The sequence below is a fragment of the Abramis brama genome (genome assembly GCF_963993115.1).
Source record: "Abramis brama genome assembly, chromosome: 20".
Classification (NCBI taxonomy): Eukaryota; Metazoa; Chordata; class Actinopteri; order Cypriniformes; family Leuciscidae; genus Abramis; species Abramis brama.
In genome coordinates, this window is record NC_139982.1 from 22,252,177 (window position 1) to 22,270,632 (window position 18,456).

The window sequence follows — 18,456 nt, forward strand, 5'->3', positions numbered from 1 at the left end:
ATCGACCAACTTTTCTTATCGGGCCGATAACGATAACATTAAATATGAACATATATCGGCCGATACAGATATGGTCAACTTGTTACATTTCCTGATCCTGTTTAACACATTATTTCCTGTTCTGGATCTCTAGGCCAAAAATAAGATCTTAAAAGATGTTTCATTTCACATACTGTGCTGACACAGTGAAAAACATGGAATGACAGAACAGGAGACTGATGGAGTCAGACATGAGCACTTATAAATGAATTACACACACTCTGAGGGCTGAAAAGTATGAAAGCCAGAAGGTGCAGTGGACTGGACACTAACCTGAGGCGTCAGGCCGTGGCAGATGTACAGGATGGGAATGTTGTCCGAGTCTGGACCTTGATCCACACACAGATCCGGCCTCAGGCTGTTCCTCAGCTACATGCGAACACACACACACAACAAAGATGAAATAAATGGACCGCAAAAAACGCAGAGGAAAGATGAATTAAGATCACAAAAACCATCTTTCTTCCTCTGTCTGCTAATGGCTAATGTGTGTGAAAATGGCCTGGAGCTCAGCTTTCTTTTATCTTCACAATGGAGCTGTTAATTATGCTATTCCACAAAAGAATGCCAATTAGGAAAACCACTCTGTTGGCCTCGCATTGTGATAAATGATGAAACAGCAGGCCATGAGAAAGAAAAATAACACTCAGTACAAACTATTTCTATAACTCAATATTATGAGAAACAACAGCATCTATCAGATATACAGTAGTGATGTCATGTCTCTAAGTGCTAATAAACTGCATTGTGTTGTGTCAAGCTAAATTAATAAATTTGACTGTGTTTTTATATAATTATGCCGTCAGAACGGTAACCGAGTTTTACAGTTTAATTTGACATTACAAGCCTCGTGAAATGACAAGATGTCTCTTAGAAAAATAATGTAATGCTTATATTTATACAAATATCTACCCTATGTATTTGAATATAAAAAATTATGGTAATATTTTTGTAGATATCGTATAACCCCCCTAAGATATAAAGATAAAATTTTAGTGAGACTTGTCTTAAAGTAACTGTATTCTATTTTAATATATTTTAATTATATGCAATGTTAAAGCTGAATTTTCAGCATCATTACTCCAGTCTTCAGTGTCACATGATCCTTCAGAAATCATTCTAATATTTTGATTTGCTGCTAAAGAAACATTTCTTATTATTATCAATGTTGAAAACAGTTGTGCTGCTTAATATTTTTGTGGAAACCTTGAAACATTTTTTTCTGGATTTTTTGATGAATAGAAAGTTCAAAAGAACAGCATTTATTTGAAACAGAAATCTTCTCTCATAAATATTTTTACTGTCACTTTTGATCAGTTAGAAACATCCTTGATAAAAGTATTAACTTCTTCAAAAACAAAATCTAATCAAAATATGCATTTTTGCGAATACAGCAAAGGTAAGTAGGAAACAATTAAATGAATATATTCTAAAATAATAAATATAAAATGAAAATAAAAAAATAATGTATTTCTGTTGATGTGTTTAGAAAAATGTCTATATTTACACACAGTAAAAATTGCAATCATCTATTCATTGGGTAATATTTAAACATACGAGGGACACAAATGACACCGGTTTTGTTGACTACTATTAGAAAAGAAGTGAATACATACTACACCGAAAGCGATGGTGTCTGTGTAGGTTCTCATCTCAGAATAAATATTCATCAGGAACCAGCTGAAGGGTTTACAGCGGAGTCTCTCTCTGAGAGCTTTTCGGTCTCTGATATCACCAATATCGATCCCGGAGTCCTGCACACACAAACACATGCAATCATAAACATACTAGAATTCATTTATAGAGTTCAGAATCGAATTGCTGCTAGAACATGAACTCTCATGTACATCTATCTCAGCCCTTCAGGTTCAGGAACTGAAGCTGACTTTAAGTTAAGTGATTCTATATGCAGCTGCATTTCAATACGTCATGTACAGCTCAGAAGTGAGAGCTCATTAAAAGGCCTTAACGCCTACTCTAGCTTAAATTATTCACGGTCATTACATCTTAACCCATTACATCTTAACTCAAAATGACAAACCAGCATGTGTCCTTTAACATTCATCACATTCATGTGCTGATATAGAACTGTAAGCCACTCAAGGCCGTGTGTGTCAGAAAATCTGCCATGGTTAATGTGTGTTAGGAGCAACGTGACACAGAGTGCCTAAATAATCCCCTTTAACCATAGTAAAAATCAAAGTATAGTCTTTTCTTAGAAGAGGCTTTTTCTTTTAATAAAACAGTGAATAATGAAATATAAATATAAATATAATGATATAAATATAATTGTTAAATGCTGTTTATTAATATATACACAAAAATATGAACCAGCACAATGGTTTTCAACATTGATAATAATAAGAAATGTTTCTTGAGCAGCAAATCAGTGTATTAGAATAATTTTTGAAGGATCATGTGACACTGAAGACTGGAGTAATGATGCTGAAAATTCAGCTAACAGTTATTTTAAATAGTAATATTTCACAAATTTATATTACTGTTTTCACTGTCATTTTAATCAAATTAATGCAGCCTTAGTAAGCATAAGATTTCTTTGAAGGGGTCCTTTTATGCCCTTTTATGAAGTCTTGATTTTGTTTTTGGGGTGTACTAGAATTTGTTTTCATGCTTGAATGTTCAAAAATGTTATTATTTTTCACATATTTTACATTATTACAGCTCCTCTCTCCCCAGTCTGGTTCGAACACATCGATTTCGATGAAGCCCCTCCTTCCGATATACGAAATGTGCTGTGATTGGTTAAATGGGCCAGTGTGTTGTGATTGGCAGCACTTAGCGCGTGCGTTCGGGAAATGTCCCACCCCTCCATGACTGCGAGTTCTTCTCTAGTGTAAATATGAATAAGGATGGCATCATTTTCAAACCAATTCAGACCCTGACAATGTTATTAAACAAGAGGATCATGCAGAACGGATTTCATGCACAGACTTTGCAAGTACGGATTTCACAGGACGTTTCAGAGTGGAAAGTTTTTTGGAATTTTCTTATACATTATAGATACAATGTTATCCACCATTTAATTGTAATATTTGCCGGAAAAACAAAGGTAATACAAACAGTAATCGATTACAAAAGCTACAGAAAATAAGTTGTTCTCCTTAAAATGTGCAGCGCACAGATAAACGTTGGGATTATAATGATTAGGAACAGTGTTTAAAATATGTTTTAAAAGATATTCAGGGATTTGTCCCCTTTTTTGCGTATTCAATGGGTGGGGATTATTTAAATGAGTAACATTGTGACTTTATAAGATCCGGAAAAAACGCGTTGTAGTCCAAACGAGTCATTCATTGTAGTTCTTGTACATTTTATATAATATGGTTTCTTTTAATTCCACACTTCTAAAAACTATTAGTTTATTTGATATTTATTTTATCAGTTTATTTTAAATCCCAGATTTTCAAATTCTTTAAACGTGGCCCATCCAGTCAATTATTCATAGATTTAGTACCTGTTGTGGAACGTTCCAGGCCATGTAAACGTGGCTCTTGAACTCGTCCATCCAAACCTCGGCCACTCTCAGAGCGTTCCTGCGTACGTGAGTTGCCAGGTCCTCCGTGTAGGGCTTGTGGGCGCGCTCGATATGAGCTATTCTGGAACAGGGCATGACCTCCACACTTCCTCCGCACAGCCATACCTGATTACACACACATGAATGGAAAAGAAAATGGAAAGAAAAATTAGCTCTGAAAAATGCCCTTTAACATCCATTAGGCAGTCTACAAAAACAAATATGCCAAGTTCTTATGATTCATTAGGGAGTATGTGAGTCCATTTAGCAGAATAATCCAAATTACTGAAAAAAACCCCCACATAAATCAAACTCCACAAGGAACAAAAAGCACTTTTGTACTTAATTAGAAAATTTAAAAAGGGCTTGTAGAAAAAAATAAGCTAAACAATACACTTCAAATCAAGGATGCTCATCTCCTACAATTACCATCTAAAGGTTACTCAGTTTCACACAGCGGAGCTCTTTGTTCAAACTAAACTCACTAAACTGCTCTTCATTTAAAAAGCAATATAGAGGCTTTCTAATGCATGACAAGAAGAACATCGAAAAAACCTATTTGAAAGCTCAAACAGACCATTTAATTTGTTATAATTGAACATATTTCCATGACATGCTACTGACACCGAGCAATATAACAGTGCAGTAACCGCCTGTTGTGTCAGTAAAGATGGGAGAAAAACCACAAACCGCTGCTGTTTTCCTGGAATGCTTTCATATACAGTAATAAACATTTGTTCAATGATTTACCCTCAATGAGTGCATGTTATGCAGCTGAAAATGGAGAGTGGCAGCTTATTTGTGTGCGTTGGTTTGATTCCCTGTTTGTTTCAACCCACTGCACTCAAGCAGAGCTTCTAAACCTGGAGCATCTCTCTGTGCTTTGTACATCTCTCTAGTAAATCTTCACTCGGGATTATATAGGCCACATGCCAGCATGCTGCACTTCATTCAGACATTCACACCCAAACACTTGCATTCAGGCCCGGTTTGGTGAAATATGAAGTGCAACATCTGGCTGGGACATATGTCAGGGTTGTTTCAGTGCAGCATGCTATTTGAACACGTGTTGCGTATATTTAAATGCATCTAATTTGCATCAAACAAAAAGTTGGTTTATCAAGAGACCCTGGTGCCGTATCTTGAATATGATTATTTGTTTTAAAAGGAAGGGGGGTATCACATTTGCCCTGTCTGATCTGCTTGTTTGGCAGGCTTTTAATGCCAAGACTCGTTGGGCGGGATTCAACAGGAAGTGGACAGATGTGTGTTGTTCCTATTTGCCAGGAGAATGATTTATATGCATAATCATTGACAACAATCCCAATGATCCATGACTGAGCCGTCTGTTCTCCCAAAGCATTAAAAAATAATTTCTCGCATTTGCATACCTGCTGCAGACGGAGATATTCAGACCATAATCGCACAGAGGCAAATTTTGAAAGCATGAAATGAGAATCAAACCGGCTTTATATTGTCTGGGAGACATTTAAGACTTGGTTTCTTTCCCAATTTTTTTTTACCAAGAGTGATCTAAAACGAAGAAAAAAAATAATATTTTTTTAGACTAAAAATATCATAATTATTCTTTTCAAAAATAATCTAAATCAACACTGGGTTAAAAACTGTCCATAACTGATAACATTTATAATAATAATATTATTGTTTAAACAACAACAACAACAACAATAAAAATTAACACTAGGTGAAAAAAACTTATTTCATGATATAACCTATTCTCTGAAAAAAATTTTTTTTTTATTAATATAATAATAATAATAATAATAATAATAATAATAAAATTAAAAAATAATAAAATCAACACTGGGTTAAAAAACTTATTTCATTATATATTTTCCAGGAATTGTTTTAATAATAATAATTATATTGTTGTTTAAATCATCATCATCATCATCATCAACAACAACAACACTGGGTGAAAATGTTATAATAATAATAATAATAATGTTTAAATAATAATAATAATAATAATAATAATAATAATAATAATAATAATAATAATAATAATGTATATTTATTTTTTAAGGAAATTTAGATATTTTGTAACTAAAAAAAAATGTATAAAGAAAATATTTTTTTTGTTGCATATTTTCATGATGCATGAATAATGAAATTACCTTGTATGTGTTCAACGCTCCCCTACCTTGACTGAATTAACCACCAATAAACATGTCGCCCAAGGGACATTATTGACAAAGTCATTACTCTTTACCTGGAACAAAACTGACATGCTGTGGCAACAGATTGCAACAAAAAAAAAACTATGCTGACGTCTAACATGATCAAAGACAGTATTCATTCTCCATCCCTGATAAACAGAGCCCTTTAGCGAGGGCTAAGAATAGAAGAGCACAGATGAGTTGACCTTTTATTGAGTGTATACCCTTTCAAAAGCGCAAAATAACTCCCGTCAACTCAATGTCAATGAGGGTCAGCAAAATGGGACATTTTCTTTTGCTTCAGACAGCGCCTCCAGCGTGAGTTTGACTGACAGGGTGAAAAAAAAGTAACATCTTCATCTTCAGAATCATTGTGTTCTTAATCATAAGATTATTTCTTCTTCATTTAAGCATAAAATAAAAACTTTAGAGTTTTATTCTTAAAACAAAAAAATTTACCAATAAGAAAAATAGACATAACTCAAGTTAACCATGCATTTCCTAATTTCTAAGTCGCTTTGGATAAAAGCATTTTCTAAATGAATAAATGTAAATATATTTAAAGTTTTAAAAATCAAATGCAAGATGCTTCTCAATTAATTTGATGTTTTTAGGTATTTTCACTGTAAAACAAGATAAAACTACAGATTAGAAATTATTTTTTTGCAGTGTATAAAGCATCTGTTGATCTAAATAGACAAAAAATGCAAGTCCCATATAAATTTTTTTTTAAAAATACAAATTTTGTTTTGCTTTTTTATTTGTTGCAAAATATCTAAACATCTAAGAAATAAGATTTACTTGGAAAATTTTAATTTATTGTTTTAAGAATTTAAACTAAATAATTTTCTAAATAATATATGAGCAGATTTTAATGAAAGATTACCAGATTTACCAGAGAAAGGTTTTTTTGTGGATATACTTGCATGGATGAATCGTTCACCACAACACTAGTAATGTGAGCTAACAAAGTAAATATAGTCCATTTTGATTTCATGAGGACTTTAAGACTAAAAATATAATATTACAATAATAATACATTCAGTTTTTAAGTATTTTCGCTATAAAACATTTTTTTTGCAGTCCATATAGCATTTGTTGATCTAAATAGAATAAAAACGCAACTGAATGACAATGAAAATTCATCTCAATATCATTGCTTTTGGGAAAGTCTGCAGGATTGCAACATTTGTGCAATGTTGCATTTGGAGATTCGGAGGCACAAAGGAGCTTAAAAGATGAGAGTGAGGAATTAGGTTGTAGAGACACAGCTGTATGAACAGATGTTGAGAGCCATTATCCGAATCCCGCCGCACACATGGTGCCTACCTCTTCCTGAGACATTTCCATTTCCTCCCTGCTCATTGAGGCCCTTAGTGATGAAACCAGAAAAAAAAAAAAAAAAAAAAAATCATAATAGATGTCTGCGTGTGTAATGGGGGGGTTTGATCCGCTCTGTATTGTGAAGGTGCACCCCGTGTGGAGTGATTGCAACTTCGCTAGGCCAAATCACAGTAAGAGCAAGTGGCTGTGTGTCCGCTGGCGAGCTCCATTCACAGCCTGGGCTTGGATTCTGGCTGCGGAGGCAAATTACAGTGCCGCTGGGTTTGATGGGAGTCGGCAGAGGTCTCAATGGGACTCTGTACATGTGTAATACTGAGAGGTTAGGACCCCGCCAGTTTGGAGCAAAACGTCTGTATGGCAGGTTATCATTAGCAAGCTGCAGAGAGCTCCACTTTAATTGTGTGTGATGATACACACTAGGGCTGCACAATGTCGGAAAAAACATTTCTCTCTCACACACACACACACACACACGCACACAGACTGTCCTCAAAGAACAACCCGTATAAAGCATCTTTTCATCAAATGAAACAGCATTATTCATTGGCATGCGTCTACTTGTCTACTCAAACTCCAGACATCCCGGCAGTCTGAATAGCTCTTACCCTGATCCCCAGCTCCACGTTTTCCCCTCCATAAACTTCCATCCCTTCATCCAGCAGACCAATCTCCTCAAAATACTCCCTATCGACTACAAAGCAACCGATCAGAGCGGGACTCCTGCAGAGAGAGGAGATGCACACGGCAACAATGAACTCAAATGAGTTATGAAAACATATTTTACTACATTAAGGGTATATAGTCATTTGGAATTGGCCATTAAAAGTCATCATTTAACAGAAAACAGGTTGTTAAGATGGCAAGGAGAGTGATTTAAAAAAAAATGAGTGCTGTCAAATCGATTAATCGTGATTAATCGCATCTAACATAAAAGTTTGTTTACATTATGTATGTGTATACAAACATATTTTACTACATTAAGGGTATATAGTCATTTGGAATTGGCCATTAAAAGTCATCATTTAACAGAAAACAGGTTATTAAGAGGGCAAGGAGAGTGATTTAAAAAAAATGAGTGCTGTCAAATCGATTAATCGTGATTAATCGCATCTAACATAAAAGTTTGTTTACATTATATATGTGTATACATATTAAATTTATATATATTGTGTAAATGTCTGTGTGTGGATACTCTAGTTGGAATGTCCGATTCGCTGTCAAATGATTCTTAAGAATTCAGTCAAAACTAAAGTGTTCATGAATCCATTTTAAACTTACTTATGAGTTTGACTCAGCAAGTGAATCAGAGCCATTACTGAGTGACTCCTTCACTGAACTATGAGGCAGTTTGTGGTTATGTCTTAATGGAAATGAACCAGGAACCATTCCTCTGAAATTTAACGTTATATTTTAGTTTAGGACTTGCATAAGTCTATTTACTGGCTGGTTGTTATAATATTCCAACATTAAAGATATATATTCAAATCTGATAATCTAGTAAATCTAAAAAAGCATTCAGATTATATTTCACAAAATGTACTGGTTATTGATTAGCATATGAGGTTCACTGTATGGTAACCTAAACAGTAATTCTGTAATTTGTCAAAAAAAAGGTCCTAAATGATTTTTTAGTTTAAAGGCGTGTCTTAAAACAAGAACTAGTTATAGATAGATCAGAACCTGTCTTTGTAGAACCATTGAGCTGACACTACTGATTGTATCTTGCTTGAATACCTGATTGGTGCAGTTTGATTCTTCTGTATCCACCAGGATTTGGGAGGGTTTAGATAGCGACACCAAAGCTCCCAGTCGAATCCTTGAGCCGAGAGGGGATATTCTTCGATCTCAAACGTGTCGTATTTGATGTTGTCGAATGATGGCGAGATGACCCGGGTTCTGTCCTCTTTGATTCTGTGAAGGATTGGTTCAGCCCTTAGATCAATAGAAATAGAACATGCTTTAAGTTCAAGGGCAGTAGGTTTTTAATGGATCTATCTAATTTTGTCTCTTGGAGCTCTGAAATCATAGAATACAATGTTTAATGAAGCCCCTTTAATGCCACTGCAACTGAAAGGTGATTTCACACTTGATTATTAAAGCTGATTGTAGTTTCCAGAACCCATCGATCTAAAACTTAAAATGTCATTGTCGGAAATAATGGTACTTTAAAAGACCATCTCAAAAGTTGTGAAGACAGGCATTAGCGCTGCGTTTGGAATCGGAAAATAGCCTAAGGCAAGCTAAAAGCTGTACTATCCACTCTATAAAAACCACATTGAACCCCAGAGAAACTTCCAGATGCATCCATGGACTGATGGAACGCAGCATGAATTTCGAGCAGGAATAAGCTGACATCCACAAGATTCATTTTGGACGCTATCTAAGCCCTTTAAGAGGGTTTTTTTCGACATGTTTCACTGAGAATAATTAACAGGTATGCGAGTTGACAGCTGTGCCTAGAACAGTAATTGCAGTAGACAGGCACTTCTGCTAATATTCCTGGCCTCACACCCACAGGGAACTCACACCGCACAGGAAGAACAGCATTTCCATCCACATACTGTTGGTCTCCATCTACATTTGAACAGGTACACTGACTTAACGTGATTTGTTAAGCAAGCAATTATTTGAATTCACTCGTATTGGGGGTCAAAAGAGCAATGAGGGTCACAAGTTACAACGCTCTACACAAACAATGATCAAAAACAACATTATGCAGAAGGCCTATTCACACCAAATCTGAATTCTCAGCATGAAAATGCCTGCACGACTAGATTTTAAATTAAACGGCATGTCTATGAATTTCCTTGCAGTAATAGTTTTCTTTGTTTGTTTTTGGAGGATAGATTGATTTTCTATTTGTTTGAATGCTAAACAGAGAATGACATTCTCAGAGAAAACTGCAAATAGTTTTGTTGCAAAACTTTATGAATATTTTGTACTTTCATGCTGTTTAGTCATATCAGACTGGGTACAAACAGGCTGTAACAGAAAACTGGACGTGAAAATTAGATTTATTCAGAACCTTTGGACCTCTTTCATGAAACACATGCAAATTGTTCAGTGTAAATTGTTCCTAAAGCCATTGTTACATATATTGCCTTGATCGATTCAATGTGGCAATTTCCATAATAATGGTTTTATGAACAATTTTCACTGATTAGAATTTTGTTTAGCATTTTCTACATTTTTGTTCATAGCCCACATCCTACTAAAACTCTGCCATCATTTGGTATAATAAAAATGAATATGTGCCAACAGTATCATTAAAATATTTACATCAAGAAAAATGTGATCATAATATGCTAAGCAACAGTGTTTGGTCAAAATCAGTTTAACTGAACCATTTTGATCAGCAGATAAAACAATATTAGGAAATGTAAATTTAAATACTTTAAAAATCAAATCCTTCAATTCAGTCATACTACTTTTATTTCATAAGTGGTGTTAAAATTACACCTGATCCGTTAACCAAGATAAAATTGTACAGTGACAGTTGGTGTAAAATTTTAACCAACAACCTGGAGATAAAATAATTATATATATATAATAGTATATATATATCATTTTTTAAAATTATTTTCTCTCCAGGTTGTTGGTATATATATATATATATATATATATATATATATATATAAAATATTTAACATGTAAATTGTTTATAACTTTTATATTATATGAACTCTCAATCATATTTTGAATACATAAGAAAAAGTAAAAAAAACTTTTTAGCATTTTCATGCTAAGTTCTGGCAGAAAATAACCTAAAAATCAAGTTTCACTGACCATCCGATGTTGAACTCCACGTGAGCATCAAACAGGGCCACGATGGGGGCGGTCGCAGCTCTCCAGCCACTGACCCGAGAGCGAATCAAGCCCTCCTGTTTCTCATGCCGAACCACTTTGATGAAGTCGGGACGCTGCTGGTTGGTCTCATCCACAAACCTCTGCAGGTTTTCCGACAGTTCAGCTTTGAGTTAATGGAAGGGAAAGAGGGATTAGTTGAAAAACCTGCAATATAAACACTCATACCTGCAGTTTACTAAATCACCCTTGTGGCCCCTAAGAAGGTTTCAGTACTCGTGAGAAATGAAGCGGGAAGACCCTAGTGACACCTGCACCTGACTTTATTACATTCTAATCAAAATTCGTTTATATAGACTCCCCCCTCGACCTCTCAGGGAATTACGAACATGTACTGAACATCAGACACTAATATTTGCCATGGGTCTGTGATATTTGGAGTCTTCACCGCTGTCTGCTGGTGATTACTCCCCTCCCATCTGTCTCCCGTGCTGTTTGTTTTTATTAGAGAGAAAGCCATCATCCTGTCTCACCATGGCAACCAGATGGTGTGACGTGGGGCCACTGCCAATCTGTGAGAGAATAAAATGTCCAAACCTCTGTACCTCACGTTAACCCCCCTGCCCCCTCGCTATACCCCACACACGCAGAGTAAAAGGTCACTGTAGCATAACCACTGTGAAGTCATTATTCTGGAAAAAAAGAGATACTCTAAAGGTGACTGGGAGCAAATAAAAAACTTTACTTTCTGATGTGCCTGAGATAAACCCACCTCAGTGGTGTACTTTAGCCCACAACACAGCAGTTATCTTCAGAAAATAATCATTCTTTAGCCGGTAGTCTACACCAGGGGTTTTCAAACATTTTAATGCGAAGGAAAAACAAATAATTGATCCCCTTGCTAAAATATAAAAGCATATATATATTAACTTGTATTACATTGACAGTGTATCTTATATTTAATAATATTATATAATATTAAAATATTGCCTGTAAAATATGAATATTATTAACAATAATTATTATTAATATCTTTAAAACTTTCAAAAAATATTTTTACTTTTAGCTCACTGTCTCGTATATATTTTATATGATGATTATGCAATATTAAAATATGATCTCTGAAATATTAATTATTATTGACAATTGCCATTTACATTCACATTTACATTTATGCATTTGGCAGACGCTTTTATTTATTATTATTTATTTTATTAAGTTGACGGCATATATTTTTCCACCACTATTAATGTGAACAGAAAATGATTTGTATAACAAATGTATTTGCTAAAGCAGCTTTACAGAAAATGTGCAAGTAAAATGTAAAAATAGTGAGGAGAAACTCACTATGTATGTCACATGTACAATGTAAATACATTATTTTTCCAGAAGGGTAGCTATGCATTTTTATGTATACAAACCCATTTATACTGTATGTGCTTTTATAATGTCCTTGCAGGTTAATAAAAGCTACTTAAATCTCCTAATCAAACTAAGGCCTTGCTTATTCTAAGCCCTGTCTGTGAAACCAGGCCATAATGTGCAAGTTGGCACACTGCCTTAAATAAAGATTTTACTTGATTAAACTGGTTGCTTCAAGACCAGAACATTTGTGAGAAAAAAGTCTTGCTTCAGACGCCAAAGCTGCTGCCCATAATCCCCTAGTTTTATCATGTTACAGACCTCAGATATCCTTTCCACATGAATCCACATTCATATGCATTATTCATCGTAATCTGTCATACAAGAATCAATCCCCACTGAAGTCCCTGTCTGCCTCTGGCAAATCAAAAAAGCAGCGCTGGGGCAGCAACAGGCCCTCACCGTTGTTGCTGTTGTCATCCACGAGGATTATCTCCTTGAGCAAGTGAGAGGGCGTACGATGGATCACCGAATGAACGGAACGCAGGATGACCGACAGCGCCTCATTCATAAAGATGAAGATGATGCTGACTTGGGGTAGACTGGAGGGGTATGAGATGTTTCTGCATCTGCAGGAGGATAAAAACAAACATAAATAGTGGATCACACACCTGGAAGAGAAGTCTTTCCGTGATTAAATATCTTATTTTTCTCCATAAAAATGTACGTTACAATTTATATACATACCGTTTCATATAATTTTCTGTAAGCATATGCATTTATTCTTGGCTTATCAGTCAATTGTCTATGACAACTGCCTGATATAAAATATATAAAATAAAATTATAAACTATTTTATTGTTTAACTTTCGATTGGGTTTTATTGACCAGACTGTGACCAGGAAACTATTTATTTAATTTTTTTAAAAAGGTCTGATGATTTATGAGGAAATTTGCATATCTTCACTTCTTCTAAGTGATTTCTTTGTTTTGTTCACCATGACCAAAATGATACAGGAAAATCAATGTTTGCAAAAGAACAAAGGTGAGTGCATTTACAGTATATGCTAATAAGATTGATTCATTCACCCGTCTGGCCTGAGGTCTGGGATGGCTCTGTCTAGAGAAAGCCTGTCGCTGAGGTAGCCGTTGTAACCGTAGTACTGGAACTTCTTCAGGGCCACCTTGCGGCTCTCTGGGCCGAGGTCGTGACCCCAGCGTGCAAAAAGAGAGTCTGAGAGGGACATGTCGGCTGTGTCGTCTGCATCTTTTAAAGGTTTCTCTAGAAGTTCAGACAAAAAGAACAGTGTTAGCAGTGTAAGCCCAAAGGCTTCTGGGTAAGGGTGGTCAACACCAACTCACAAAGTCTTTAACATAACTCATGTTTACTCATGCTGAGTTTGTAAAATCAAATAATGTACAAATTGCAAATAATTCATAAACTACAATAATAATAATTTATTTAAAAAACAATAACAATATTATTAATTTTCAACATTTTGTTTTAATATTTTCATAATTGTATTATTAGAATTAGTATTAGTATTGCTCTTGCTGTTAAATAATAATTTAAATATTTACTAATAATAAGTATTCTTACTTACTTTTATATAACTATTTAAATTATTATTATTTCATTATTATTCATATAATAATAAATATTATTATTATTAATGCATAAATATTAACAATGCCATAAAACAATACATTCTAATATAATTAAACGTATTACACACACACAAATCAGTCAATCAATAATTTATTTATAAAGCACATTTAAAAACAACCAAAGTTGACCAAAGTGCTGTAAAATGAATGATTGAACGAACGAACGAACGAACGAATAAATAATATGAGGAACACAATGAAAAAAATATCATGTTTTTTTTAAAACATGATACTATAAGGTAACATCATGTGTTTTTACTATGTATCATGGTAAATCCATATTTCTTGGACATGTGACAATATCATATACTATATAGTACCTGGGAGTACATTATACAATGGCATAATTTAATACTATGGTATTATGGTGTGATAACACCCTAGTACTTCACAATGGAAGACAGCCAGTTGCAGTTTGGAAACTATTGCCATGAAAAATTATGATCCCATTACTTCTGTAACTTCCATTCATCAACTTAGAGATCCCATCAAGGTCTTGAGGAAAGCTAATTCTTCTTGCAGAAACTCTCCATCAAGCTGCATAGACAGCAAATATCTACCTTCCACTACATCAAATTCAAAAACTAAGAAAATATGACAGGTTGTAGAACTATGACTGCTGAGTATGCAGACAGAACAGAGGGAAAGAGCCCTGGCAATGCTCAAAGAATGATGAAAGGCCAATGGAGGTAATTAAGGAATGCTAATTAACAGCAGAGGTTATTTAATTACAGCCACTGCATAGAGCTGGTCTGGTGAGACTCATTCATCTTTGCCACTGCAGACACTGACAGTTTGAATGAACCAACTTCACAGCAGAAGACACTGCTTTCACAAACTATAAACGCCTTTTAAGGGGCTGTCGTGTAAACATTCCATTTTAGGCTGCCATTCCTTTATATTTACATCCGAAATCATAAATAATAAAAATTTAACAAAATCAATCCTTGATGGTAATCTTTACACTTTTTATTTCTAGCTTACTTTGTGACCATTATCTTTTTTTCAATTATTTCCAAACAGCATCAGCGATCTCAACAAAGGACTGTGGCTCGAATTAGTAAAACAGAAGGCATGCGGCTTGAGAGTCACTTTTACAGTAAAATAGAGCTTAGCCTCGTTCCAGATCTATTCAGCATAGTAGCCTACATTCAAATAGAGCCAACAAAAACAGGCCACAACGTTTTACTGGCTGAGAATCAAGCTGCAAGATGAATAACAGTATTTATGGTCCAATTATTGTGTTTAGAAGTTCAGTTCACCATGTAATTCAGGTAGTCTCAACATGACCACACTGATAGAGTAAATACTCTAAATAGGTGTCCTCTGTCGTTGCGCTCAAAATGACTTTAGATTCAGACGATAATCAATGCAGTTTCAATGACACTGTTGTTTTGTATCATGCTAAGAGGAGAGAGTCAAACAGAGACTGAACTAACTGCTGAACCTGACAGATCAGTGGGAGTAGGTTGAAAAAAAGGATATTTACTTCATATGATGTGAATAAAAGGAAGAATACTTTAAAGTTTGCTTATATAGTACCTACTGTGATTTTAGCCTTGTCTTCTGGACAGCAGTAGGTATATGGAAATCACACTGATAATAATTAAATTACATACAGAAATGCTAAGCAACAAGCCAACTAAAGTTAGGGACTAAACATGCTAAAATTAACTTAGCCATTAATTTTCTTTAAAGAGGTGGTATAATGCGCTTTTCACAAGATGTAAAATAAGTCTCTGATGTCCCCAGAGTGTGTATGTGAAGTTTTAGCTCAAAATACCAAAATAGTTTTTGTGTCTGTTCCTTTAAATGCAAATGAGCTGCTGCTCCCGGCAGTTATAATTATAATCAAGTCCACAAAAATTAATACATATTTTTCCACCATCATGCACTTTTCCCCCTTTATATTAATTAATTTATTTATGATTTGACACCATATCAGCAGCAATGGCTATATTCATGGCAAAATTATTATTTTTTTTATTTATTTTTTTAACATTATTTCAATTCTAAAAAAAACTATTATGATTACAATATATATATTTTTAATAATATTAAAATCTTATTTTTCTTGATCACACAATTTGCACCCAGCAAAACAATATAAAATCAAAAATATAAAATAAATATTTAAATAGCAACATTTAAAAGACATATAGCTTTGCAACGACCTCATGCAGTGACAAAAATGCAATTGTTTTTAATGCAATAACCATTTTCAAACTACTGTTAAAAAGTGAAGACTTATTCAATGCAATATGAAATGAGTGACTAATAAAAATATTCATGCTTGCCGAAGAAGTACTAACATGGCCTTTACTCAGCAAATAGAGCCAGTCCACAAAAACTATAAGCTCATTTTACAAGGTTGTTTGAAATCAATTATTATAATCCTTAACCGCTGTGCTCAGTAAAGTTGATGAGACAAACCCCGGCACTACACACCATGTATGTACTTACAGCCCCGATTGTTACTAGATTAAGTTCTCACTGCTAAGCAAATTACTTTTTCATCTCTTTGGCTATCAACAATATAAAAAAACACTAAGCTACAGATTAAATATTTAAAAAAGGGTAGCAGAATAAGGTAGTATTTCCATTCAAAATATCTCTTTACTACCAAAACCTGGCTTTCTTTTTTATCTGTGGGATGCAAGAGACATTTTTGAAGGCCAATCTTTTCAATATAATGAAAAACAACAAGGACTGGGACTGTGAAGCTTTAAAATGACAGAAAAGCACCATTAAAGCATCATAACAGTGGTGCACCATATTACAAGTCTTCCGAAGTCATATGCTATATAGCTTTGAGAGAGAACTATTCCTTTAAAACACAGCTAGAAGAAAGGATTAATGTTGTGAGAGAAATATAGTAGGAAGGATCCAATCCAAAAGAAAGTAGTTTCTCCTTTTAAAATGCAAAGCCTGGGGAGTGTTGCGTCACAACGGACGGCTAGCATTTCTGACCTCGTCTGTGGCATGCCGTTTGCCTGTCAGTGCCAGCTCTATGGAGCGAATGTAAAACAAGACACCCAGCATGTAATCCAAACTATTGAAGAGCGCATGCAAACAGCCTGCAAATGCAAAAACATCATGTCCTTCTGACATTTCGGAGAATCTCTTTGCCACAAATGAAGGGTTCACATGAGCGCACATGTCACTCGTGGTTTGTGTGCATGTGTATTTTTCTGAAGAGGTCTGAGGATGACTCTGACTCACAGACCCAAGACGACATCGAAAGCCAAAATATAAGAGCGCTCACATGACCCTAATGAGTTACATAGCTGACCTAATGTTCTGCTGTCAAATCCATACAGACCGATGAGACAGTAAATCTTTAAAACTGTCTGGGAAGATTTATTCAATGCTTTCATTATTTTTGTACTTTTCAAATATACTTTATGTAAAGATTTTTATTGTTTTATTGTTTTAAGACCCAGATTTTTGACCATTAAAAGTGAAATAACTATTTAAAACGAACACTATATTTCTTGAGTGAAAGTGATTTTTATGAAAACAAATTGTAAAAAAAAACAAAAACAAACAGATCACATCATCACATAGCCTTCACCATACCTAGAGACTGGCATGGTTTTATTTCAGTTAGCCTAATAGCTGGTTTGATTTGCATTGAGAGATGATCTTATGGAAAGTACTCCATGCCAATCTCTAGGTATGGTGAAGGCTATGTGATGATGTGGGGCTATTTTAATTCCAAAGGCCAAGGGAACTTTATCAGGATGCATAGTATCCTGGATCCATGAAGTAACTGGCCTTTAAAAATAAAAATCTGCCTGCCTCTATGGGAATTTAACATAGGGGTGTCCAGACTTATGCACCCTGTATTTTAAGGAAGAACATTTATTTATTTACGATACATTATTCATTCACAAAGAAAATTGGTGTCCTTAAAGGTTGGATTTTTCCTAATTTTTTTAATTAAGGCATTAAGTTCAATTTCCAAAAGATGATTTTTTATTCCTCTTTTTAGTCAACTTTAGCATGGGTGTCTAAACTTATGCATAGCACTGTATATGTATCTATAAATAGACAAGGTGTTCTTGCGTTCACTGTGGACAAATCCTGGCCCGCACGTTGACGGGATTGGTTACATGTTTGTGACATCAGAAACACCAGCGATTTCAAACCGCGTTTTTGAGACTCTTTAGATCACTTCAGTTTTAAGGAGAAAATACTCAGCAATGGTGTTGACTGACTAATTTGCACACTGTGTGTCTTAAAGCATATTAAAAACGCAACACAGATATATAAACAACATTAAAAACTCTTTAAAATAAAAATTACAAATAAAAATAGTATAATAGTATAATAAATACTATGATAGTATATAATAATTAGCAACACTGCTGTACCATGTTATCAGAATCAGATATATTAACAAATATTTAAATATCATTAAATATAAATGATTTATTTTCTAATCCATTTAATTTGTTAGTAGACAAATGAAATCAGTTATACAAAGAGTGAAAAGTGCATTTTAAAAGAGTTATTTCAGAA

General features: G+C 34.4%; 1 protein-coding gene across 1 annotated transcript in view; it reads right to left on the reverse strand.

The window, feature by feature from the left end:
* Positions 1-18,456, reverse strand: part of galnt18a (UDP-N-acetyl-alpha-D-galactosamine:polypeptide N-acetylgalactosaminyltransferase 18a) — a 47,959-nt gene that overhangs the window by 10,553 nt on the left and 18,950 nt on the right. The window contains exons 2-9 of the mRNA XM_084095316.1: positions 13,354-13,546; positions 12,727-12,893; positions 10,885-11,068; positions 8,833-9,030; positions 7,704-7,818; positions 3,515-3,700; positions 1,656-1,793; positions 313-408 (exon numbers count right to left, since the gene is read on the reverse strand). Of these exons, the coding sequence (XP_083951442.1) occupies positions 313-408; positions 1,656-1,793; positions 3,515-3,700; positions 7,704-7,818; positions 8,833-9,030; positions 10,885-11,068; positions 12,727-12,893; positions 13,354-13,546 (1,277 nt within the window). The remainder of the gene's footprint in view (positions 1-312; positions 409-1,655; positions 1,794-3,514; positions 3,701-7,703; positions 7,819-8,832; positions 9,031-10,884; positions 11,069-12,726; positions 12,894-13,353; positions 13,547-18,456) is intronic.